The 25,421-nt window shown below is 49.6% G+C and overlaps 6 protein-coding genes across 6 annotated transcripts; 3 read left to right on the top strand and 3 right to left on the bottom strand.

Annotated features, from left to right (window-relative positions):
- Positions 1–770: 770 nt before the first annotated feature.
- Positions 771–2,296, bottom strand: ALTATR162_LOCUS9541 (uncharacterized protein; the record flags this gene model as incomplete). Its single annotated transcript, XM_043317175.1, has 2 exons — positions 771–1,783; positions 1,837–2,296. The coding sequence occupies 2 exons, from the start codon at positions 2,294–2,296 to the stop codon at positions 771–773; spliced, it is 1,473 nt and encodes a 490-aa protein (XP_043173110.1).
- Positions 2,297–3,567: 1,271 nt separating this feature from the next.
- ALTATR162_LOCUS9540 (uncharacterized protein) lies at positions 3,568–5,336 on the top strand (the record flags this gene model as incomplete). Its single annotated transcript, XM_043317174.1, has 4 exons — positions 3,568–3,727; positions 3,779–3,846; positions 3,895–5,131; positions 5,182–5,336. 4 exons carry the CDS (start codon positions 3,568–3,570, stop codon positions 5,334–5,336), a joined length of 1,620 nt encoding a protein of 539 aa, XP_043173109.1.
- Positions 5,337–6,592: 1,256 nt separating this feature from the next.
- Positions 6,593–8,479, top strand: ALTATR162_LOCUS9539 (uncharacterized protein; the record flags this gene model as incomplete). Its single annotated transcript, XM_043317173.1, has 6 exons — positions 6,593–6,751; positions 6,810–6,824; positions 6,877–7,292; positions 7,348–7,695; positions 7,749–8,122; positions 8,178–8,479. The coding sequence occupies 6 exons, from the start codon at positions 6,593–6,595 to the stop codon at positions 8,477–8,479; spliced, it is 1,614 nt and encodes a 537-aa protein (XP_043173108.1).
- Positions 8,480–8,605: 126 nt separating this feature from the next.
- On the bottom strand, positions 8,606–10,874 carry ALTATR162_LOCUS9538 (uncharacterized protein; the record flags this gene model as incomplete). Its single annotated transcript, XM_043317172.1, has 6 exons — positions 8,606–9,359; positions 9,410–9,498; positions 9,554–9,882; positions 9,935–10,710; positions 10,761–10,817; positions 10,864–10,874. The coding sequence occupies 6 exons, from the start codon at positions 10,872–10,874 to the stop codon at positions 8,606–8,608; spliced, it is 2,016 nt and encodes a 671-aa protein (XP_043173107.1).
- A 570-nt stretch (positions 10,875–11,444) lies between these two features.
- ALTATR162_LOCUS9537 (uncharacterized protein) lies at positions 11,445–14,826 on the top strand (the record flags this gene model as incomplete). The annotated part of the gene is made up of 5 exons (XM_043317171.1): positions 11,445–12,724; positions 12,772–12,837; positions 13,788–13,855; positions 13,916–14,072; positions 14,121–14,826. The coding sequence occupies 5 exons, from the start codon at positions 11,445–11,447 to the stop codon at positions 14,824–14,826; spliced, it is 2,277 nt and encodes a 758-aa protein (XP_043173106.1).
- Positions 14,827–14,893: 67 nt separating this feature from the next.
- Positions 14,894–23,532, bottom strand: ALTATR162_LOCUS9536 (uncharacterized protein; the record flags this gene model as incomplete). Its single annotated transcript, XM_043317170.1, has 3 exons — positions 14,894–15,514; positions 15,598–17,766; positions 22,630–23,532. 3 exons carry the CDS (start codon positions 23,530–23,532, stop codon positions 14,894–14,896), a joined length of 3,693 nt encoding a protein of 1,230 aa, XP_043173105.1.
- Between the last annotated feature and the right edge of the window lie 1,889 nt (positions 23,533–25,421).

Here is a 25,421-nt window from a genome sequence, read left to right as displayed (position 1 = left end):
TGTGAGTATGGATTCGTGGGGGAAATGTGAAAATCGGGGAACTACTTGAGTTATTAGCGCCAAGAATCAGGTAGTGGTGTGTTGGTGCTGATGTAGAGGGAGTGAAAGCCTTTAGAAGAGCTATCATGATGGGAATGAGAAAGGTAGAGGCTATGGAGGTTGGGAGAATGGATGCTTGGTTTGTTAGAATGGTGAAATGGCATTTTTTAGTTCCACTGCTGCATGGATTGGACGTTGTTCTTGTTTTGATAGAGGTTCAAGCGTTGTAGCATGTAACATCCGATTTCATCTCAACTATTTTTTGCGATATGCCACTTACTAGATCCCATGTGCTTCCCATATCTTTTTCTCGTCTGCTTTTGGTTCAGTTGATATACAATCATGGATATAGAAGCAACCTAATTACGAAGATGAATAAGAGCGTTGCGAAATCAGTCTTTGATCTTGATACCTGTTATCTGTGGATGGTTGCGAGTGCGACTAGTCTGACACGGCGCAAGAGCATAACCATCCATCACAGCATGATGAAAGTCTGGAGACTAATGACAAGTGAAAGATAACCCCAACACTAATGTTGACAAGTACATTTTACGATTGCAAAGATCTTCATGTAGCAATAGTAGGCCACGTTGAATTTGCGAGGATGAAGATGATATCATATATGGAAAGAAACGATTCATAACTCAGTGTATCCAAGACACTTGACTGCACCGCCAAAGAAAAGACGAAACCGAAATAACCACCCAGCCTAGACTTCGACATAGGAAAAATTACGCGAAAGAATTGTAATAGTTGAACAAGCCTTTCGGGTCGTACTTCTTCTTCAGTATCCGAAGCCTCGGCAGCTTCGCCTTTCCGTATACTTGCTCCGGCTTCTCAATGCCACGGGCGTAGTTGGGGAACACATGACCCTCTGGGTTTCCACATGCAGACACCATGTCGTTGCGGAGCTTCTTAGCGAAAGTGTCGACCTTGTTAGTCTGTGCAGCAGTGACGCCCTCGGGTAAGTTGAACTCGAAAAAGCCATATGAGACGGTCTTGCGCCAAGCATACGCAGTAGAGTCGTCGTCGATAGTCGCCGTGACACCCAGGCCGAATTTCTCCAAAAGCCAGAAAGCGTTACTGACGTCTGGATTAGCGAGGAGAAAGTTGATGTATCCGGTGTATGTGTCAACCAGCGTAGGCACAGTGAGGTTGTTGAGTTGGTAGCCCCACATATCGGCTCTGATACCCTTCTGGCGAGCGAATGCATCGCCACCAAAGTTGGCAACGTACACCAGTTGGTTGTAGGGCACAACGGAGACGTTGCTGAACCTAGGCTTCTGGTCGATGAAAGACTTGATAGCGGCATCACCCTGCTCCTTGTTGCCGAAGTAAATGGCGCTAAGATCGATTGTTGGGATGTTGTTTCTCAGGGAGGACGAAATCGATATCGCAAGCTTATCATCTTGGCTTCCCTGATAAGTCTGCAAGATCTGGAATATCGTGGCGTTCTTCTCAGCTTCGAATGACATGTCGGCATTGTACACCATGCCATTGTTAATAGTATCGTAAATGCGGTAGGTCGCTGATGTGACCACACCAAAGTTGACGCCAGCGCCTCGCATGCCCCAGAAGAGGTCGGGGTTCTCAGTAGCCGACGCCGTTAGGATCTGGCCCGATCCAGTTACCATCTCAACGGAGAGCAGGGAGTCGATGAGAAGTCCGTGCTCGCCGGTCAAGGGGCCGATACCCCCACCCAAGGTAACGCCGATAATACTTGGCGTGGAAGACCCTCCAGCCGCTGGAGGTTCTGTCAGTATACATGGAGGAGTTTTCAACTAATCGGATACTTACGCATCATTTTCCCAGCCGTGTACAGGGGCTCGTACATATCAGCAAAAGTAGTAGCGGCTCCGATAACCATGGTGTTGGCGGAAGCATCAACTTCAACCTTCTTGAAGCTACTCAAGTCAACATTGAGCGCATTCTTTAAACCACCAAGTGTCGTGGTGTAACCGTGGCCACCGCCCGTTGCCAAGAGAGAGACCTTGTTCTTAGACGCATACTGCAAGATCTTCTGCACATCTCCCGCTGTAGCGGGTTTGGCAGCGACAGTGTAAGCCGGCTCAGCTTTTGAGTAGATGCTCCACCGTTGAGTGAAATTGCTTGGGTAAGAAGGATTGGTGGTTGCAATGACTTGCGAACCGGCAGAAAGAGTGGACGACAAGTCGGTCAGAATCTGCTGTGAGGTGACTGCAACCGCCTGTTGTGTAAGGACAGATGCGACCAGAACGAACGATGCCAAGAATGCCATAACGATGGAACGGTACAACTAGCCGCTAGTAATGTAATGCAGATGTAACAAGGATGAAGGAAGCAACGATAGGATCACTACACAACGTGGTCTATCCGGTTTATAAGCTCTTCACAGTTCCAGCTCAGGCCGTGCTTCGGGCCATCTCGCATACATGGTAATTAGAGGCCTTGAGATACTAGAGGGCCAACTCTTCAGCCACGACGCCTCGAAGACGCTTATTCCGAAGCATCCACCTCGAAGAAGGGCCGCAGTGACAGACTCAAGCCGTACTCTGCCTGGAAGCTTGAGCCGCTGATAGTGTCTTAGACCTGGGTCTCAGACTAATGCAACCTTGCATGGGCAGTTCATGCAGGCAACCGCTTCCAACACCAGTAGAGTGGGTATCAGGATAGCCGTCAGGGCAGTAGGCAGCTTGCATGTGCCTCTTCTCCCGCGCTTTGGTTGTATTTTAAGACATGGAAGTACAAGGTAGGCGAATGAGATGGTGAAGGATCTAGATCCAGAGTACGACGGAGGTCCGCGAGTACGGTATACAATCACGGTACACGATCACGTTCTCCATTCTTGGACTAGTGGTCGGCGATACTACTGCTGACTGTTTGGCGGACTTCCGTGTTCTAATTGGATTCGAACAATTGGTGGCCGATGTAGGCTACGATCTAGTAAGTATCCGAGAAAATGAGAGAATGATGGCGCGGATATCGCTATACGATGAGCTGAGAGCTAAAGCATCGTGCTGTGGGTGGATAGAACGTGTAAGGCATCCCGAGGTTGCGAAGTTCGTAGTTGACCAAGACTGCTAGCGCCGGGGTCACACGTGGCGGCCTAGCCCACTTGAGCCGAGCTCAGGACCGGCAGCACACTGAACCACGACCCCTAACCACTATCACGGCGACCATGAAATGAAACTACACGAAATATGGCAACTCCGCTTACTTTACTACGGCTCTCCACCATCGTTCGACATATCCGATCGGTAGTCGGCGGCCGCAGTGCCGTTAGAATGAGCATTCGGGCATCGCGATGATGCATGCACGTTATGCGTCAAACGGTTCATGATATGGCTGACATGACTGGAGACATGACACCGGGGACGGTCCGAGGGGATGTGTGCGATAGAGAGATGCCAATGCGGAGTTGGTGCAATAGCGAAGTTGACTGAATGTCTTAAAGTCGAAGAGCATGATAGTTAAAAGCGCTATGGACTGACCAGAGATCCGTATCAATTCATCATCTCATCAAGTTCTCCTTCTTTTGCTTTAGCAAACATGATACAAGCGGGTGTTCAGTCAGCTTCGCAAGCTGTGCTTTCTTTTCTTGTTCCTAGCATTGCTATCAGCCTCATTGGTGCCATTCTTTTGGTTGCCGTTCGTCTCCTGAAGAACGACCCGAAGAAAGGCAACCACAAGCCACTGCCAGGCCCAAAAGGTATATTTCTCACGAACGAATGATGGCAGACTTGCTAATAATAACATTCAGGTCTGCCATGGATTGGACCGATTCACAAGTTCCCTTCACAGCATGTCTACAAGAAGTTTGCTGAATGGGTATGGCGTCTTCCTGTTCTGTTGATGACCCAGCTAACACTCGTGTAGCATGAGCAATATGGCCCCATCTACCAGTTCACACTCTTCGGTGTGACCCATATTCGCATCAACAGCGAGAAGATCGCCCAGGACCTTCTTGCAAAGCGTGGAGCCCACTACTCGAACCGTGCGCCTACACCCAACATCCCAGGTGCCAAAGTTGATGCGGAATATCTCCCTCTTTTGGACAATAATGACGCACTTACGAGGCATCGCAAATTTGCCCATCAGTGTCTTACCGAGACTTATAACTTCGACATGTTTGGTTTCACACATCTTGAAATCACAAGAATGATGTACATGCTGATGAAGGACAACCGTAACTACCCTGATTTGGCTGAAGAGTTCACTCATCGAGTGAGCGCTCGTCTCGCGTGGGAGGAACCCACTCTGAGTCGCGGTCTGAACCAAAGCTCGGCTGGCCTGCTAGCTGCTATTTCCCCCGCCGGCCAACTGCCCAACCGATTCCCTGTTATTCAGAAGTTGCCGAACGTTCTGAATCCGTGGTACTGGAGAGAGAAGGCTCGCCATGATGCCCAAAGAGAATTCTGGGTTGGTGCCATGCAAGCTGTCAAAGCCAAAATGGAGGCCGGTATTGATGGTCATTCCTGGTCTCGCACGTTCATCAAGGAGCAAGCGCGCATGAAGTTTCCTAGCGGCGTTCCCGACGACAAGGAAGGTGCATTTGCGGTTGGTATGCTCGCTATCACAGCATCGTTACCCATGTCATCGCCCATCCAGACCTATTTCCTCGCCATGTGCCACTATCCCCAATGGCAAAAGCGACTTCAACAAGAGATCGATGAAGTCTGTGGTCCCGACCGTCTGCCTACATGGGCTGACGCGCCAAAGCTTCCGGTACTGAGGGCGATCGGTAAAGAACTAATCCGCTGGAGGCCACCAGTCCCCACTGGCGTACCCCACGAGGCCGAGAGGGACGACGTTTACGATGGATACTTCATTCCCAAAGGTGCACTACTCCACCCTACTGAGTGGGCGCGTCGGAGCGACGAGGCTGTCTACCCCAATCCAGAAGAATTCAACCCTGATCGCTACCTGAACCCCAAGTATCCAACCTACAAGGAGCCACTGACAAAGTACCCTAACGTCATCAACCACCACGTCTTTGGTTATGGTCGCCGCAATTGTTTGGGTATGGAGATCGTAGACTACCAGTTGGTCACTGTCATGGGCTCTTTGGCCTGGGCGTTCGATGTCACCAAGAAGAAGAACAAGATTGGTATTGGTATGTATCTCACTCTTCGACACCTGAAACTACTACTGACATACGAATAGATATCCCTGTGCATACCTTTGAGTGGACCGACTTGCTCATCACCCGACCGGAGGTTTTCGTGTTCGACATCAAGCCAAGAGATGAGTACAAGGAGAAGAAGCTTGTGACAATGTTCGAGGAGGCACTGGCAGCACATCCTGATCTTGCCATCTGAGTGTCTTTGTTCGGAGATCTCAAGTTATGAGATATATTTTGCATTACCTTTGTACCAAGTCATCAGACTTGTCTCATTTCCTCGCCATTATTATTCCTAGTAGTCTCGTTCCTTCAATACAGAATGTTACATCTTGTTCATGTATACACTCTCCTGTGAACACGTTTGCTATTTCCTGAAACCGAACCCACAGTCACGATGTGACGTTACTACTGCAGCGCATTCATGCGATCAAATGTGATTCGGCATCGTTGACAAAATTATACCTTCTCCAGTCGTTCGCTTACGAAGAAGTTTGTTGTTGTAAGTTTTATTCTAGCTATACTGCATCCTGAAGATAAACGCAATAGTCTATCTGAAAATATATTGAGAAATTCACAGTGCATACCTTTACGGCAGGTTCTAATATCTAGAGTATGAACTGCAAGAAACGACCTTATTCGTACAAGGCGCGAGGCAGTCATAAAGGTGTCTCGCCAGGAGCCGAACACCAATACTGCTCGAAAGCCACAAGTATTCGTACTCCGTCACGTTTTCGGAACATCAATGAAAACTCCACAGCATGATTTAGAACTAGTAATATGAACCTCTATATCTCCTCAGCGACTGGTTAGCATTTTTTTGTACTTGTGGTGACGCTGCAACTGCTATATTCTACAGATAGCGTCGATTTTACACAACTCCACCACACCCTATTCAAACAGTCATTCCAAGCGCAACATACACATTAGGTCCTCAAGCACTCAAAGAAATACTAGGCTAGATTTTTAAACAAGCCCAGCAGACTAGAAATAAGCCATCTGCAAGTTGCAGTTGAGGCTGATCACCGGCCACGATGAAACATCCGGGCCAACATGGATAGGACGTCCGCGAAACATGAATACAAATTGCACAGCTGAAGAAAAACATGCGTACGCCCGATACGGAAGTCATCAATGAATGCAGCGCAGTTGACAAACACTGAGGGCTTTGTTTGTTGAGTTACACCTGCCAACACGGAGGTCCGCCTTAGCGCGCCGGACCTCCGTGCAGAGCCTCCAAGGAGGTCCTTCCCCAACGTATACCAAGCACTTCTCGCATGAATGATTTTCGTCCGTCCTCGCGCTTCGGAGCTTAGTCATGTCTAGGAGCTCACGACGCGGTGCGGCACCGTGTAGACTACTATTTGGCTATTAACCTACGACGCGGAGCACTATCACGACCACAAACACGACCAGTCTTCACTCCTGCAAACAGTCTACAACCAAACTGAAAATATGAAGGAAGGCGTTGTCACACCGCCAGATTCGGAGAAGGATCTACATCCTACCGAAGGGTCGCTCGATACTAAGGAAGACGTTGAGGAAGCGCATATCCAGTTGAGCAAGAGTAAATTCCTACTCGTGCTTATAGGCCTGGTCTTGGCTATCTTTCTTGTAAGCAACCTCCATACCCACGAAAAAGACGGAGAACTTGACTAACCCACTCTTGCAGGCTTCCCTCGACTTCGTGAGTAACAACAATAGACCTCTTCTCTTTCGGCGACTAACAAGACTCGCAGACTATCATCTCTACAGCCATCCCTAAGATCACCGAAGATTTCAGCAGTCTTCAGGACATCGGCTGGTATGGTTCAGCCTTCTTTATCACCACGGCTGCGACTACCGCACACTGGGGACGACTCTACACTTTCTTCCCCTTGAAGTGGACATATCTCACTTCGATCTTCTTCTTTGAGTTGGGTAGTGTGATATGCGGCGCTGCTCCAAACTCTACAGCGTTGATCATTGGTCGTGCGATATGCGGTGTCGGTGCCGCTGGACTGTTCTCCGGCTCATACACCATCATTGCGGTTCTGGTGCCTTCGGCAGATAGACCAAAGTACAGCGGATTGATGGGTGCAGCTTATGGCCTCGCCAGTGTTGTTGGTCCATTGATCGGCGGTGCATTTACCAGCCATGTCTCCTGGCGCTGGTGGTACGTCAATGCCTTTGCTGGATGAGCGCTCGAAGCCCCGCTAATGACTCCACAGTTTCTACATCAACCTTCCCGTAGGCGGTGTATCATGTCTTTTTATCCTCCTCTTCTTCGCGAACGAACCACCCAAATCTCGTCCCGACTGGCGTGGCATGCTTCGCCAACTCGATATGCTCGGTCTAATCCTCATCGTTGGCGCTGTGACCTGCTTCATCCTTGCCCTACAATGGGGTGGTGTCTCGAAGGCTTGGAACAGCGGTGCCGTCATTGGTACCCTCGTTGCATTCGTCGTTTGCATGATCTTGTTCGTGATTGAGCAATGGTGGCTCGGTGAGAACGCTATGGTCCATAAACTCATCATCAAGCGGAGAACTATCTGGGTCGGTTCAACGTTTTCGTTCCTGTAAGTCTCTACCAATGTAGTTGTCACAGGAAGCAATGGCTAACCATTACCAGAATCAACTCCGCCTTCCTAGTTACGTTCTACTACTTGCCGATTTACTTCCAATCTGTGCAAGGTGTCTCAGCGTCAACGAGCGGTGTCCGCACAGTACCCTTTATCCTGGCAGTCACTTTCTGTGTCGTGATCGTTGGCCAGATCATTACGAAGACAGGATACGCATTCCCATGGATGATCGGAGGAGCCGCCCTAACCACCATCGGTTCCGGTATGATCTACACGTTTGATACCGATTCATCTGCCGGCGTCTGGATCGGCTACCAGATCCTCTGCGGTATCGGTGTCGGTGTGAGCTTCCAAGTTCCTGTTATGCTCATTCAGGCCACGACAAAGGAGGTTGACGTGCCATTAGCCACGGCCACGCTGTTGTGTAAGTTCTCGGCAACGTAGTCCTACCTTACTAGCATTCCTAACAACAACTTCAGTCATTCAAACCCTCGGTGGTGCTTTCGGTGTCTCGGCCGCCCAAGCTGCCTTCCAGAACACGCTTCTCAAGCAGCTGGCCATCACGGCTCCTGGCCTCGATCCCCAGATCGTCCTGGACGCTGGTGCTTCCGACCTCAAGAGAATAATTCCCGAGCAATTCTTGCAGGGAGTACTTGAAGCCTACGTATCTGGTTTCCGGGAATGTTTGATCGTCGGTATCGCCTTTGGTGGTGCCGCATTCCTTGCTGCTTTCGGATTCCGATTTACAAACATCAAGCGGACGGCAGCGGCGGAGGCGTAAAGACAGCGGATCAGTGGAGTGAAGTGTGGGAAAAGAAGTCTCTTTCATAAGAACGAAGCCTTGAACATGCGATTAGCAACAATATCCTAGATTGTAATATTAGCGTATCAGCGAGCGCGTAGGGCTCTATACAGGTCCACCAAAAGCATTCCACTGGCCAAGTGCACCCCAGTCGACCACGTTATCGGCGAGGGTTCCACTCCCACTCGTACCAAGTCCCATCCCCAGACCCGAAAACTCCATGCCCTCAAAGCCATCCAATCCTGGGCCGGAAAAAAGGTCTAGGTCCAAGTCCAAACCCAGCTGATCACTCGCTGGCGTGATCTCTTCCACAAATTTGGAGTCCAATACAGTGTCTATGACTTTGGTGAAGATCTTACTCGCTTTGCGACAAAGGTTGTAGTTCGCCTCGCCGTGTCTCGCTCCTGAATTCTCCATGTGCGCGGCGGCATCAAGGTGCGAGATGAGCACACTAAGCATGCGAATGATCTCTGCACGGGAAATATCAGCGGGAAACTGCTGGCCTGTCCGGTGTTGCTCGCGTAACGCTGTAGCTAATACCGAAGCAGCGGGTACGCCAAACAGCAATAATGCATTGAGCATGTCGCGGTGAACGTCATAAGACCGATCGCGTATCGTACCCAGGGTCAATGTGTTAGAGAGTAGATCAACGGACACGCGCAACAAGGCCGCATTGAGTGTCAAAGGGCTGTAGTCGAGCAGTTTCTGGATCATGAACTCGTTGTACCAGTGGGTAAGGTGGACGATACACAGCATCAAACAGACTACTGTAGGGATATCCTCTTCCCAACAGGTCTTCCAGTAACGCATGTGCTTTGGTAGCATTTCCCAGGAGGCGCGTATACGTTCGGATATGTCTCTGCACACTTGTTAGTAGATACCAGGGTATGATCGCTACGGAAGACGTACTGTAGTTGAACTTCAGCGTTCGCGTCGATTTTGACGAGGGAGAACTCCAAAATTTCCTCACGAAATTGTAGGGATATGTGACGTAGACGCTAAGTCATATGTTAGCCGGCATGTATGAGAGAACAAAGTGATCAGAGTGCTTACGATCCAGGACGCTCGTAGCCATCTGCCTTTGGTGTTCCAGCCATCCACATCCAATGCTGCTATGGCAGAGTCCAATGCCACCTGATCACCGGTGACTTCGTTGTCGGCCAGGTCAAGAGGAAGTTTTATATCAGTGTGCCTTTTGCTGATACGTATCGGACGACCAAGAAAAGTAGATATCGACTTATCTTGATTGTAAGACGAACAAAAGATCCTGCGACGGGTTTCCGCTAACCATGTCGGAGCGTGGGCGCACCTCTTCTCCTGGTGGATACCTAGTGCATATATCTGTGTCGACAACTCGCCAATACGTCGCCAGCCAGGTGGGCCTAGACAAGGTCAGCTTTGTCTTTCTTGATAATGAGCTGTTTTCCTACGTACCAGCATACCCGCACATCATGATCGTGAATAAGTAATTCTCGTAGTACATCCAAATTGTCAAATCGTTGACTGTCGCAAGCATCGTTGTCAAAAAGAGACAAGTCGTACTCGCGCGGAGCAACTCATCTGCGAAGCGAAGCTTCATGTCTTTGTTAGTAGGATCATTAAAGATATCTGGAACGAAGCCGAATGTGAGCGAACGTCCGGCCGTCGAGAGGAGAAAGCCGATAATCTCGAATCGTAGGTTCTCACCCGAACACAACGTATGGAAATCGCTCGCGTCTAGTGACTGCGATATTGTGAAGGGACGTGCGGTCGTCTCAAGTACTTGGCTTATAAGTTGAGAGTTGGGAGCTTTCCGTCGGAGGTCATGCTTGTCAACAACAGCCTCTAACGCATTCACAGCGTCTACTTGGAGTTGAGCAGGTATAACACCTGCTTCGTTGCTAGCGTTATACCAGAGAATAAGCTCCTTTATCGCGTTATAATGGCGGAAAGTGCTCAATACGTCACATGCCATTTGATATCTCATAGATTTCGACAGGGTATGCTGGTGTGTGAGTTCGCGGTCCGATCTCTCTGACGCAACAGACTCTTCACGTTCGCGTAGTTGGCCGGGCTCTTCATCCTGGGGAAGAAGAACAGCATACGATCCAGGGCCGAGGAACCCCGGATGATAAACATCGGCAGCAACAGCATCTGCAAGCTTGTCACCATGGGACGGAGACGGTGGCGCAAAGGTGACAGCAGAATTTGAGGCCTGCTTTGGGGGTCGCCTACTCAGGTCAAATTCCGCAGGTACAATCATGTTTCGAGTTATTCATACTTTCTTTTAGGAGGACGGGACTCGCCTGTGCCTGACTCATCGACCGTTTGACGCGGCCTGGTGAGAGGCGCTGGATGGTAGAAACAGCGATTTTCGATACCACGTTGGCGACATCGATCGCACTTAGGATGGCCGTGATCACATTTGGTCTTGTTCAACCTGCACGGTTCGCAAGATGCTGGCTTGCCATTGCGCCTGCTGCTGCTGGCGTCCCTGTTAATTTGTAAGCAAACGTATGGGTATAGACACAGCAATTATATTACATTCTGAAAGCCGCGCCAATGTATACATGAGATGGGTGGTAATTGCCCTGTGTTTGACATGCTATTGAGAAAAGGCGTCAGTAAATTCGTCATGTCGTCTGGTTGGGCGCGAGCAAGGAAACCGTGCGACGCGGGCTGCCTGAGGTGCTTTATCGATAAGCGCGCGTCCGATCCGCGCCCTGTCACTGCCACCACAAATGCATACCTGCATACCTGCACACAAGCATCCTCGTGTTAGCCTGAACTCAGCCTCAGCCTGGTCTGGAGATGGCCAATATGGAGGATCCTCGAGATACTGGCAGTGTGATGTACGGCCATCTGCATCATTCTAAAACTGCCTGGCGAAACCTCCTACTTACTCGACGACGACCATAGGCTACACTGAAGTCATTGAGGCGTGTCACCTCATACTTTGCTGACGATGAATCATATACCTTCTGCCTCCGGAAGGCTACGAACCGATCTTGCACGCGCATTGGGCTTCCCCAACAATCCATACGATGCCGCCGCCGAACCGTACGTCAACTACCTTACAAACCGATGCATTGGTGGTGATACAATGGAGGAGCATATAAAGCTACTCATCACGGTAGTCACATACTTTCAAGAAGTCCAAGCAGACTCTTCTATGAAGAAGAGTGTTCAGGGGTTGTTAGATGTCGTATCTTCATCCGCCGCTTATGCACACCAGAACCTCGAAGACGTTGAGGATACCTTGTTGTACATTATTGGGACCTGGTCGTTGCTTTTGAGCTCGTTCATTCATCTGCCGACGGCTGGTGGCCTTCGCAAGATTATGGCTACCTACAATCTGCGAACTCATGGTAGCCCTTACGGAATCCAGCCGTACGGAGAAGACTTGGCTGGGTTAGTAGCGGGCAGTGGCCTGCTGCCAACTGCTATCCATTGTCTGCCTTCAAACCACAAAGTATACAAACAGGCACCGTTGCAGGATGCTACGGCGCTTTCACCCTTCCTCCAACTCTCGTCGGCGTCATCCTCGACCAACCACGTCGACATCACGGGGTCTATCTCTGTTTCGAATGACGGCGACCTACAGAGACGCGTATCGTTAGGCTTTCTGCATGATTTGGATTCTCTAGAATCGCTTACGATAAACGCGACGCGGCTTAACGCCTATACATTGAACACCTTCGGAGCAGTCGATATCGCATGGACCCACAATGTTTCCAGGCACCTACTACTATCGAAACGTGACGGGCGGCACATCCTTGAGATCTTCAGCTTGCCATGTGCACTTAACGCTACCTCTCTACAGCTTGTCGGCATCACCACTGAGCTTGCTCAAGAGATTAGAGAAACCTACAGCTTGTTGTTCAACGCTTCACACGATACTCCTAGACATACAAAGTTTGGAAGAGTCTTGGGTATCGGATCGTTTTGCTGGTGTTGTTTTTGCTCGATGCGACGATACCGTAGTCGTGCTATCATGAGTTACAACACATTCAGCCAACACCGGACGCTGGGCGTAAAGAGGGCTCAACGAACACACAAAACCGAGTATGACCCTTTGCTGGTCAAACTGATGAGCAGTGAGCCGTCGGACTGGACACCGGATATGTTTCCACACCTGTGGGCTCGTATCGTGATTTTGGGGGAGCACCTCGAGAGAGCCAAACCTTGGAGCGTGTGGGTCCTGTTCCGTGATCGCAGAGACACCTTACAATTTTGGACGTTCTTGTGAGTCACTGACGGCTACTTTGTTCCACAAGACTGACAAGATGCAGCTTTGCTACGATTGTAGTTTTCTTGACGGCGGTTCAGGTCTTGCTTAGTGTCGCACAAGTCGTGGGGTCTTTTCGGTGATGAGCGAAATTGGAGGCATCCAGCCTCGTATCATGGGCGGCTAACCTGCATTCGCAGGTATTCTGACTACCGGTGACGCGAACTCGCTTACATGCTATCCTGAGTGGTTGTGATGAAAAACACCATGTACGTGCAGCGTGGCTTTTCCTCAGCCTTGCTCCACCTTCTGCATATCGGAAGACAGACGGCTGCCTGCATCCATTTTCACATTTATTCACCGTCTCCTCGCATGGTGCCATCCCGAGGAAAGTGTGAACACTGCGTGACTCATTTCATGCTTCGTATCTAAGTAATATGCAGCTCTCACCCGAAGCCGAAGGCTATCGTCAGAACATACTACACTATTGCGCACGTTCATATACTCGCACCATTTTCTTCGGCCATCATTATAGGTTCCTTGCAGAGCTACTCCGAGCTGACAAGACACATCTACCTAAGCAGTACCATGATCTCGAAGCGTATTGTCACACACATCTGTCTATATACGGATTGTCTTCCCAAGACCCTGAGCAGTACCAACGGCGTAACTACAACTATTCTGAGTTGCAGAATCTGGTCAATCTTCCATCTTCAGGCAACGGTCAAGGCCAGGTCCTTTTTCTCGATGGCCACCTTCCAGGCTCGTGGATATGTGAGGTGGGCGCAAAGTACGGCATCGCGCCTGAGTTTTTCCGGCAGCACATTCATCATCGGCGCTCGACCCACGGGCCTGTTCTTCACGCTATTACCAGAACTCCATCAGCTGTTTCCAACAAAGGACTTGTACTGCGTCTCAACACTCAGGGGTATTCTATTAAGAATAAACTCCCTGGGAAACCTTTGAGTGGCTTCATCTTACAAGCGCGTCGAAGGCTTCTTCCTGATGACGTTGAGTGGATGCCAGACGACTGCCTGCAGCTCCTGGTGGTTCATATATATGAAAGCATGCATATTTTAGCAACCTTCAGTTCGTCATTGAACAGGACATATCCATCACAATTGAGTCAGATAGGGATGGTTGGACAGGTAAGAAAACCTTGCATATCTCTCCTGCTATTGCTTCTTTATCACTCACCTGTGCATCAGCAATCTTGTGGACGGACGTAGGAAGCAGAGATCTCTCCAAAAGCCATGAATATCATCACTTCATCGAGCATATGACAGCCAAGACGGAGACAGGGCACCGAGATATCTGCTTATTGCCTGTGAAAGTACTAGGGATGGAGTCAGCGATCAAACACACGTGGCCGTTACCTCTGTTCGATCGCGATAACCCCTAAGCCATCGATAGTTCGCTCTTCCAAACAGCGTCTCATCTACCTTCGGAGCTGCATATCATGCTTGATGATCATGCAATCGCCGATCGAGACGCACTATACGCTCTCACACCCGTATTCCTCTTCGCAGCTGCCTCAGAAAACCAACTACTGTCCGCTCTTCAAAGATGGTACGACATTATTGTATCGACCAAGTGGGATCCAAAGTACTCGACCGAACATCTGGAACAGCTAATACTGCACAAATATCTTTTGGATGACCATGCCAATCGCCAAGAAGAGGTCCTACGGTTCATCAAGTCGCCCGTACTAGCTCGATGGGCAAATAGTCTTGCACAAGACCAGAGTGTTGTAGCTCAGGAGTCCAATGATGCACACAAAGCTGACTATGAATTTCTTCTGTCGCGATATCGCCAGCTCTCGCTACACTACCAGGAAGCTATATCGGTACTAGTCAGCGCTATTTCGCTCCCAGGATCGCGGAAGCAAATCACAATCGCTGCGAAAGACACGAAGCTCACTATACTTGCGACTATCTTCTTCCCACTCTCTTACTGCACTTGGATATTTGGCATGAACTTTGTTGAGTTGCAGCAGCTGAGTATATGGATCTGGGTCATTATCATGGTATCTGTTGGGCTTGCTACCTTTGCTTTGTATCAGTGGAATGAGAGGAAACAATTGTGGGAGTTCTGGGCTATCGTGGACGCCAAAGTTTGATTAGCTTGTTGGAAACACGATAATTCTACGGACGTGTAGATGTGCAAGTACCAATGAAAGTTCGTTATCAAACTATTTCGTATCTTTTCAGCTCAGCAGGAACTTCGAACGCTCCGTAAAACGCCACTCTTCCAAGTTGCAACCTCTGCTCGAGTGCAGGACCTTCTATCTTGAAATTCTGCACATGGCCGCTGCGCTGCACGAAGCTTTGGAAACCGACGATACCCGGGCCTTCCGTTCCAGTTGTCCTCATTCCATACGCGTAGAGCGCGGTGCCACTGTAGCCATTTGGTGGGTCGAAGTCAGGGTACACGCGGTACAATAGTGCGCGCGATACGAGGTCCTTCCATATCGACGCGTCGTGCTCTTTGAGATCCTTTGAACTACCTGCTGCCACTTTGTGATTGAGGAAGATGCCTTCCCCTACGACAAGAACATCAGATGGACGTCTACACTTGATACTCTTCACTGACTGCGAGCTTTCCGTGTCAGCTAGAATATTAACGGTCGTGGTTTGTTGGCGGAGCGAAGCCCAGGAGTCGTGATCGAGCCACCCAAGATCGGCAACGGGGGACACAACGTCCTTCACTAAGGTCTGAGACGTAGGCTTGACAAGTGTGACATCGTGATTAAATCCGTTCGGATAAATCTCCGCTTCCTTGTCAAAACTTTGGTGAACTGTTCCGATCTGGCGAAATTCTTAGCATAAGAGCGTGTAGAAAGTGATGCATGATATCACATGACTACAATCGGCGTACTCAATATACTGACCTTTTTACTACCGGTGAAGATCACGGCGCGATCATTCCAATTACCGTTTAGCCTCGTTAGGCGTTCGATACGTTTGCGACCAAGTATAGCGTCTCGGCGAGATCTTGCCAGGATCGCTTCAGTAATAACATGGGTAGACATCACCAAGAAAGGAACGCCGCCTGATTTTACTTTGAGGCCGATGCGTCCAGAAAACTTCTCTTTTCGATGATTAGACATTGGACGAGCTTCTATAAGGTCATTGAGCTTAAGTGACGGGTTATCGGCGAGGGCTAATGGGCGAGCCGCCGAGGACATATTAGAGGCACTTGGGGACCCGATTGAGCGTCCTTGAGGTGTGGTCCAATTATTCTGTGTCCTCGTTGGCAACATGGTTGGCTTGAGAGTCTGTTCGATGTAACAGACCTTGAGACCACCATATTTGTGCGGAAGGTGTGAGGATGCCCAGCTGGTGTCATAGTCCTTTGGCACAATGACCTGAAGAAGTCCGTTGATCAGAACATAGAACCCTATACTCCTCCTAAACGTCGAGAAGAGGTCTTTCACAAGCTCGATGGATATTCCGGCCCGACAATCGATTGGTGCTTCAGGCCGCGGATCAGGTGGTGGAGCCACTCCGCCAATAGGAGGCCACTGATACTCCACTGGGAGTACAACCGGATCATTCGCGATAGTGAGAGGAAACTGTTTGGGCTTGTCTGGTTCCAAAGGAGTACAAGTCCAACACCCGTGCTGCCAACCATGTTCGGTATGCATAGCATCGTATTCGACATCCCACTGCCAATCAGCAGGAAGCCCCGATTGGATCTCTTTCCAGTTATTTAAGGACGATTTCTCCAAAGGCATACAGTAAGGCAGCCTGTGTGTGTCCAAACTGGCTTCGTATGCGGCAATGTTTACGTCTTGACTACTGTCGAACCCAAGGTTTGAATCAGTAACACAAGAGGCCTTCCGGTCGAATTCGGCTCCGCTATCGCTTACGTCTTCTCTATAATCACCCAAAGCTAGATCACGCATCGCGTCGTTGAAGTTATGCACGTCGCCGTTGTCGGAAGTATTATCGCGGTCTGCGTTAGGTATAGGTTCATCATCAGTCTTCGTTACAGCTCTCGATGTAATATCATATGCATCTCGGGGATAGTTTGATGTTTCCCAAATCTGTGCATTATCATCGGTGTTGAACAGCTCTTCGGAAGCAATTCCATCCGCAAGGTTGGCAGCTATGTTTGGTGATGTGGAGGCCTGAAAAGTTGCAGCGCTCTGATCGGTGAAAGGCCACCCGGTGTTCATCTCAAGCCCGTCCCTCTCTTCCGCTTCAGTTTGAGTCTTCGTCCACTCTGGGCTTATTTCGGCACTTCGCTGCGTTCTAGCGACGTGCGACGTATCTGAAAACATCCTTGATCCCTCGTTGTGGCTAATGTACGATCCGTCTGAATACGCCCTTGGTGCATCGTGATGACTGTGGGGTCCGGAAACATACATTCTCGATCCTTCACTGATGTAATAATACATGCGCCGTTTCTCATCCCATGACCAGGTATTATACGTTCTCGATCCATCGTTGGGGTCGATGTAATAGTATTTATGCCGTGTCGAGTCCCATTCCCATTGTGATGTACTAGACGACTTTGGCATGTACACCTTCGAGCCAGTTTCGTCATCGATATAAAAGTATGTCTTCCGTTCGTGGTCCCATCCAGATTGGAAGTAAGATGCCTGTTTCCCTTCCGCTTTGTCATCCGTCTTGGCTGCCTTCTCTTCTACTGCGTTTGCCTTTTCCTGTAACTTCTTGGAGAGACCTTCAGGCCTCAGTTCAGAGCCAGAGTCAGGCTGGTAGCTAGGCCATGACTCAGGCTGATACCTGTGACCGGATGACTGCTTCAAGTTGGACAGATAGGTAGATTCCGACGCCACATCGGACTGATCACCATACCACGGCCCCGAGGTGGGCGTGTAGCTAGAAAACTGCTCCGGGGCGAGCCGGTAGCTAGGAAACTGATCTGGGGCGAGCTGGTGGTTGGAGAACAACTCTGAATCAGTACGTGCGTTACTCGCGTGGCCATACGACGGCCCTGAGTCAGTACGTGCGATGGGCTCGACGGGGTTAGACCACGGCACATCAGAGTCTGTTTTGTGCTTGTGGTCAGACCACAGCTTTCGCCGCGACCCCTGCTTATCGTAGTCAGTCTGTCTATCTTTTCCACAAGTGCTCGAATGGCAAGACTTTCAAAGCCCATCAGGCTGACAACCGTGTGAGACAGTTCAAAAATGGAACACGGTGTAGCATGTATGCCGAAGATGTAGGGGTCAATCTGCTTACAAAATGCCTTTCCATAGCGAAGACCAAGGTAAGGATAGCTCCGGAGAGTAGGTTGGAAGTTATAAAGGTTCATGACGTTCAGCTCCACTGAACAGGCTGAAGTTCACCTGTAGAGTATTGCGCCACCACGTCCGTGCGCATGTGCAGCAGCTGAACACTGTCCAACCAAAACCCATTACAATAATATTGTGCATGTTAGCCGAAGCACGATTGGATCCTTTGGAAATCATAGATTGTCCCATGAAACCACTTCACCGTATGTGGAACGTCAAGTCGTTCATACTTGCACGCTCTCCATTCATCGCGCAGTCGACATACACAAACGAATCACATACTGCGACTGCCGCCATTATTGATAGATCTGAATTCCATTGCATAAGTACTTCTGAAAGCAATGAAACCCTCGCCATTTTGTTAAATTGTTACAATGGCGTATCCAACGAGTTATTTCTTCGTCACGAAGATGCTGAACTCAGAGTACTGAAAGTCTCACATTGGGTCATCAAAGATACGTTCTTCTGCGCTATCTGACTCTTCAAGCATGTCACTGCGAATATATGTAGTCAAAATCGCCTGACTGTGAGCTAAGATGAGGGTGAGGTAGACGAAGAAGTCGTGTAATACCCCAAGTTGCTCGAAACGGTCAACATCGTGGTTTAGGCCGAGAACGATACTGCGGCAGTCGCGAAGCGATTTCGGAATTAGTAGAGTAATATTGAGACTATGTTCAAAAGCATGCAGATTCTGCGTTCAAAGACTCTTGAGCTAAGCCTTTCCCTCCACTGAGTCGATGGTACTGTTATCGAAGTCAAGCTGGTTGTACGTTTCAGCATTTTACATTACATGCAGACTGATTCTAGACAGTGATAGCACGTTCATGTTTGTTTCAATGCTCCATGTTGGCTTCCTATCGCCTGCGCGCTTCCATGGCATGTGCTTATGAAATCTAAATGAGTTACGAGAGTGCATCGGAATTTTCGAGTGCGGTGTCCATGAAGGGTCTCTCCTTCCTATGACATATAACAATACATCGACCTTCTCGAAGTCCATGAGTGCTGCCTCGACCACATCACGGTACACCCCAAGGATTAATCTACTGTAGTCCGGATCCAGCATATGGCCACCCTGTAGCTTCAATAAGTCTCGTAACCCACGGGTGATTTGTCTTGTATCCAAAGATCTGTAGTCCGATGTAAGATAGAGAACATTAAACCACCGCGTGAGCTGTGCGGTCAGCTCGGAGTTGGTCGCAAGCCATCTGTAGTTCGCGGCTGAAAAGCCGTACGGATCCGAGAATGCAGGCTTCATCAACTTATCTCTAACCACGACGTCAACCCTATTCCACGTTGCCTTCGTGTATCTGATGTTGATTTTTCGGTTGAAGCCGGCGCTAATGTCTTGTATCACCCAAACCAGGGTGAAGGAGGGATAAGATAAAACAACACTAGCAACTGCCAGATCGTATCCGTATTACATTCGATCTCGCTGGGCAGAGTAAAGCAAGCTCTGCAGTTGAGCAGGCTCTCTCACTACGTATCGTCACCAACAGTATGTTCGTTGATCGAGATGCTGAGTTCATCGCAAAGGAAATCGGAAACGGTTCGGATTGAGTCGAAGGCCGTCTCGGCCGTATGGTCTTCTCTATCGGCCCCAAGCCAAACCTGGGGATCCTGCGCATTCTACTACATTTGTTTCATCTGCTTGATTTGCAGTCCGCGTTCCGGTGTCTTTTCGGCTGATGCTACGCATCATTAGCTTATAAAGTCTTCAACAAAGCTACCCCTCAGGCAATCATGTACCATAACGCGTCAGCCCACAAAAAGCGTGATTTATCTTCATAACGGAAGGGCGACAAGATTGTATGCAAATTCTGAGTGATCTCGATGATGTGTCTATGACAGGACACAGGCGCTTTCACGGCCGGGTCGCTTCAAGCGTAAGAGATAGCCTCCTACTCCGGCAGCGACTCCCATTTCGCCGAATGGAGCTTGCGCTAGACATCATCATTGCTGGGTCCGGGAAGCAGTTCTGCGAATCTGAGAGACTTCTCGTGAGGCAGAACGTCGTAAGTGTAGATGCTGCCCAAATCGGACCGAATCGAGCCTCGGAGTGAGCCATCGTTTGTACAAGCGGGGAATGACCTCAAGTGGGACTGTAGACGGCGGCTTGTGTACTTTGGGTTACGCCCGTCTCTATAGGTCATCCCTCACGAAAACTACTCCATGCTCAGCATCCTTCTGCGAAAAGTATAGCGGTTTGTGGTGAAGGATGGACGCTGTGCCAAGATGATGCAGATGAGTACCAAAATAAGGCCGTAGCTGTCTGTGCACACGCCCTGCGCATACGAAGCAACAGCTCAGCTATTGCGCGAACACCATCATTCGAAACATGACACTCGCAGTTCCTTCATCAAGATTCCGTCAATTGCCATTTCGATTGAGAAGGCGAGCACTATCCTAGAGTGAAATCGCCTTCTTTCCGTCGTCTAATGTTCTAGGCGTGTCTCGGCCTCGGCCAAGACTCATTGTATGACAGATAAAACGGCCACGAATTGTTTGGATATACTTCCGGTAGATCGATGTACATGAACTCAAATCATATATTACTGAATTGTAGATTGACTGATATGATCACATAATTTCAACGAGTCTCTCCGAATGGCCGAAAGTCGCTTGGATTTCAACAGCCCTGAGCTCGGGAACGCCGCTGCGAGGGCACTCAACAGGCCTGTTGCAGATGTATAAACCATACAGAAGATCGCCGAAGGCGGTTGTAGCCGCATCTTGGAAGCCACAATGAGCGATGGTTGTTCAATCTTTGCGCGTCTTCCATATCCGTTCACCATACCACGACGCTTGGCAGTAGCAAGTGAGATCGCAACGCTATACTTCCTGCGTGCGGATGGTATCCTCACACATAGAGTTTTGGCTGGTGAAGACGTCGTTGGCGCAGAGTACATGCTGATGGAACCAATGCCAGGAAAGCAGCTCAGTAGTGTCTGGTACGGTCTGTCCGATAAGGAAAGATACAAAGTCCTGCATCAAATAATCACCATGGAAGCCAAACTGTTCGTCATGAAACTACCAGCCAGTGGCAGCATTTACTACTCTCGCGACTTGGCTGCACGTACTCCCCGCATAGATAGTCCTGGATTTGAGAATGGCTTGTGCGTTGGTCCGTATGCATCCTTAAAATGATGGTATGGCGAACGTAGAAATCTGAATATTGACCGAGGTCCTCTTATCGATCCTGAGCTCGTCCTCCAAACTCACGCCGAAAAGGAGCTAGCCCGGATTCATACTTACGGTTGACTTCGCCACCCACTGCATCGTGAACACGGCGAATCCATCGGATACACGGAGGAAGTTCCTAAAGAGCATCTTCGTTCGCTAGAAGAGTACTTGCGTCTCGTGCCTTACCTTATAACTACAGATCCAGCAGCGTATAGTCCCACCCTGCGACATCCCGATCTCACCCCCAACAACATCTTGATATCCGACGACCTCATCGTTACCGGCTTCCTCGATTGGCAACAATCAGTCGTTCTCCCCGCTTTTCTCCCCGCCGACATTCTAACAGCCTTCCAAAATTATGCTGATAAGGGTTCCAGAGGGTCCAAAGTTCCAAAACTTCCCGAGAATCTCGACTCAATGGATGGCACCGAGCGCGCGAAGGCAGAAGAGCAATATCGCCGTCGTTGCACACACTCCTACTACCTTGGGTTCACTAAGGAGCTAAGCGAGCCGAATTGGCGACATTACATGGAGCACGACGGAGCTTTTTTGATATGTAGGATATTCCGTGATGCCGGTGCGCCTCGGGAAGGTGCATCTCCAAATTGACGTCCCGGAAGTCGCGAGGAACTGGTCAGTCTTTGCGTCTACCGCCGCAGATGGCAACTTACCAACATATCCTGTTGGTCTAGGAGAACAAGAGTTGCAAAGAAGGGAAAATCTGAGATTCTCCCTGCATGAGGATGATTCAATCAGGGAACGCTGGGCTGGGGGCGTTGGGCATCGGATTTGACGGATCCGTATCGCAAGAAGACTTCCACATTGCGAAAGAGAAGGCAAGGATGGTCAAGGAAGCTGCGCTGAATGAACTCAGAGACGATGCGTTGGAAATGGGGAGATGGTAACTATCGTAGCTGTTTCACGACTACGATGAGAATGAGTAACATTGTTGCCAATGATAAACACCATGTCCGACAGATACAGCCTAAGCATTCACAGCTATCGTCAGGCACCACGGGAAGGCGACACCACCTTTCAATTTAGCAGGGCATCGAGTAGTTCACTGGAAATTGGCACCGTCATGTATTCGTGCCGGAAGCGGCGATTCAATCGCTTTACATGCAAGATGTAGAAAGATATTTACTCGCTAAGCGCCGGTAATGTAGAATTCGAGACACTGAACCCATATGGAAGCTTCCAAATATAACAAAAAAAGAACACTGTGACGCCCTTATGCATCTATAACCCGATGGTCACTCATTATATTTACAGCCACTGTAAGGGCCCAAGGTGAAGTAGGAAATGTGTCAATCGCTCTCGTAATCTTCTGACCATCCGAGGTTTGTGACTCGCAGTCTCATTGGTTAATATACCTGGTATTTTAAAGTCAAGTCGTGAAGTAAGGTGCGTTTACTCCATGTAGTCGTGCCTTTCGGCAACTTGAGCGGTCAAGATACTGTCTTTACACGAAGCGCATACGATCAAGGCACAATCGCGACATTCATGCGCGAGGCTGAACTTGGTAGTTGGATCGGAGAAGATAGTCGATGGAGTCTTGAATGTATCTCGGAAGGCTTCACTGTCATCGAAAGAAACTTCAGATGCTCGGCGCCGAAGCACTATTTCTGTCGTCGCGATAACGTTGCCGTAGGTGTCTACTACCCGGTCGGAAGCATACCGAACATCTTCCATGAACGAAGTTTCGCGCGTTGGTACGCTTTGAGACAGCGGAGAAGATACTGTGGTGGTGAGATGAGGCGCGGTTCCGATCGTGTCATCGGCTCGGAAGGGTCCACGAGGAGGTAAATATCTTCCTCGTCTACGACCCCGGTTCACTCCCTGTGGAATACTTCGAATCGCTTCTCTTGCGCCTGCCGGGACAGTCTTCACCTTGACCTCGGTATTTGACGCAGTACTAGGTGCTTTGATCTCTGGATTTATCGGACACCAGCATTTCACACACTCCATCTCGGCAGCAGAATGGCTAGTCAGAGCTTTTGCGAGTGTGGTTGTGGATGGCCTGAAGTCATGGTAACAGTTCCAAGAGCGGTCTTGGTAGTCTTCTGTTGGTTCCTCGCCAAAATTCAGATCTTGCTCTTCCCAGTAGCGATGTCCTCCGCCGTCAAGGTTACGTGGCCGTGGAGCCGGTTGTGGCGTCGCGCTTGCTATGTCGTCAACAGTCCCTTGAATTTGAGATGCCTCATTAGAAAGAGTCGGTGTATCGTTCGGGCCAGGTGGAAGCTCAGCCTCATCGGGTTCTTCGGGTGCCTCATCATCGTCGTCATTTTCATACTCTTCGTCTTCATCGTCGCAGCGTCCGTTACACGTGTCATATGTGTCCAGGCAGACGTAGCAGAAGTGTGCTCCACATCGACATTCCATGTGGTTGCACCTGCCAGGGCGAAGATACGAAGTCAGTGTATGTGTCAAATGCAACTCGTACAGTCACAACTTACCCGTACATCCGCTTTAGCCCGTGTCCACACTTTGGACACTTCTTGTAGCCCCAGCTCTTCAGTAATTCCGTCGTTTCTGCATCGATGCCGAACTCGGAGATGTTACACAAACCGTTTGGGTGAGCGACTTGCCGACAATCTGGACAAATATCCACTTCGCAGGTTGGACATGCAATAGTTTTCGAGGTAGGTGTTCCAAAGCCAGAGTCCACGCGCTTCCCCTTCTTTTTTATTGCCTTCTCTGGAAGAAGTCGTTCTGGGATAAATGCTGAGCATGTTGGTACCGGACAGTAGAATGGATTTGGCGTGAGCCACTCTTCGTATTTCGATTTAAACTCCAAAAACTCTTCTCTCGTCAGATGTGGTCTTGCATGATGGGGTTGTATCTGCACGCAACATCTCGGAGGCATGCGGGTGGTATCTTTGCAACATTCCGTGAACATTCTTTTGACGCATGGCCCACAGTATGTGCTATCGCAATCTCGGCATGGCCTGATGACCTCTTTCCCATGCTTTGGATGCTTCGCATCCGGTAGTTGCGTGCAGCATATGATACATTGTACCTCGGATTCTTTGTAAGGGACAGTAGGCGGCGCTGATGGTGGAGGGGGCGGGGCTACGGTGATTGCGGGCGCTGGATCAGGGTCGGTGCCGGCGTATTGGATGGACATCAGGTGGCGTTCTTCTAGATACAAGCCGAAGGTATCGCTGATATCTCGTAGGTGTGCCATGGCGGTGGAGGATATGGAAGTTGCGAATGATAAGGCGGGCGCGCTGTTGCGCCTTTGCGAAATCGCGGGCGCGCTGATAGAAGCTGCAACGTTTATATCGTCATAAGAAAAAGGGTCTATTAATTGCGGAGTGCGTTCCTGGCAGTCTCTTCTTGCGTTTGCATGGTCAATGTCGTGATGTTGGGCAGTTGTGACTGGCGAGGCAACAGCCTTCACCTGCGGTCGTACCGCTCGGGAGAGCTTGGAACCCATGATGAACGAGATGGCTTTTGCGATAGTGAATACATGGAACACTCTCGAAGACGCGACTTAAAAGCAAACTACTGATCAGATGAATACGGGAAAGTTTGACTCAGAAAGGCTGTTGACTCAAAGAAAGGCGTTGTGCTGCCTGCAGGCAACCTTGCGGCGTTGGCAGCCATTGGCTCGAACAAGACTTCATGGAAACACTCCACATTCACCATACGCATCTCAGCTGCGACGAGGCTGCAATGCCTGACACGGTATCTGGCCTACCTTTCATGCATGTTGATTGATCAATTGACGGTCGTATAGTAGGAGTACAGAGAGGCTGAGCACATCATCGGAGATCAGCCTCAGCCCTTCAGCCACACTAATCTATGCAGGCTTGAAAACAAGAGATGAGTCTCGAGCATAATGTATCTTTCGCCCTTTAGAATGAAGGAGTAGTTGTCCACGTGTGTAATGGTGGTAGCTCTAGTGGCGATCGATGAATGTCTGAAGACATCACTGTCCCTGTGGCTGGGCGCGATGAAGCTAAACTGTTTCCGGCTTGGGCTTAAGCTTCAGGAAGTAGAATCGGAGCAAAGTCCATATTCGAAATTCATGGTTTGAACAGTCGTTGCAAGATTTGTCGTGCTCATTCAAGGGGCAGCAGGTGCCATTTGCACAGGCAAACTGGCAGGCTAGGCTCAATCGCGGGAATGAGGTCTCGGCTCGGTGAAATACGGTCTGACCGCACCGAGATGATGGAGCAGTGTTGGGCAAAACGGTGAGAGAGCTAACGAAACCTCGAATCTCCATCAAGTCTCGTGAAATGCGGAAGTATGGTCGTATTCGCATA

Source organism: Alternaria atra (assembly GCF_907166805.1).
Source record: "Alternaria atra isolate CS162 genome assembly, contig: 30, whole genome shotgun sequence".
NCBI lineage: Eukaryota > Fungi > Ascomycota > Dothideomycetes > Pleosporales > Pleosporaceae > Alternaria > Alternaria atra.
Note: the sequence above shows the minus strand (reverse complement) of the source record. Positions and strands in the feature narration are given on the sequence as shown.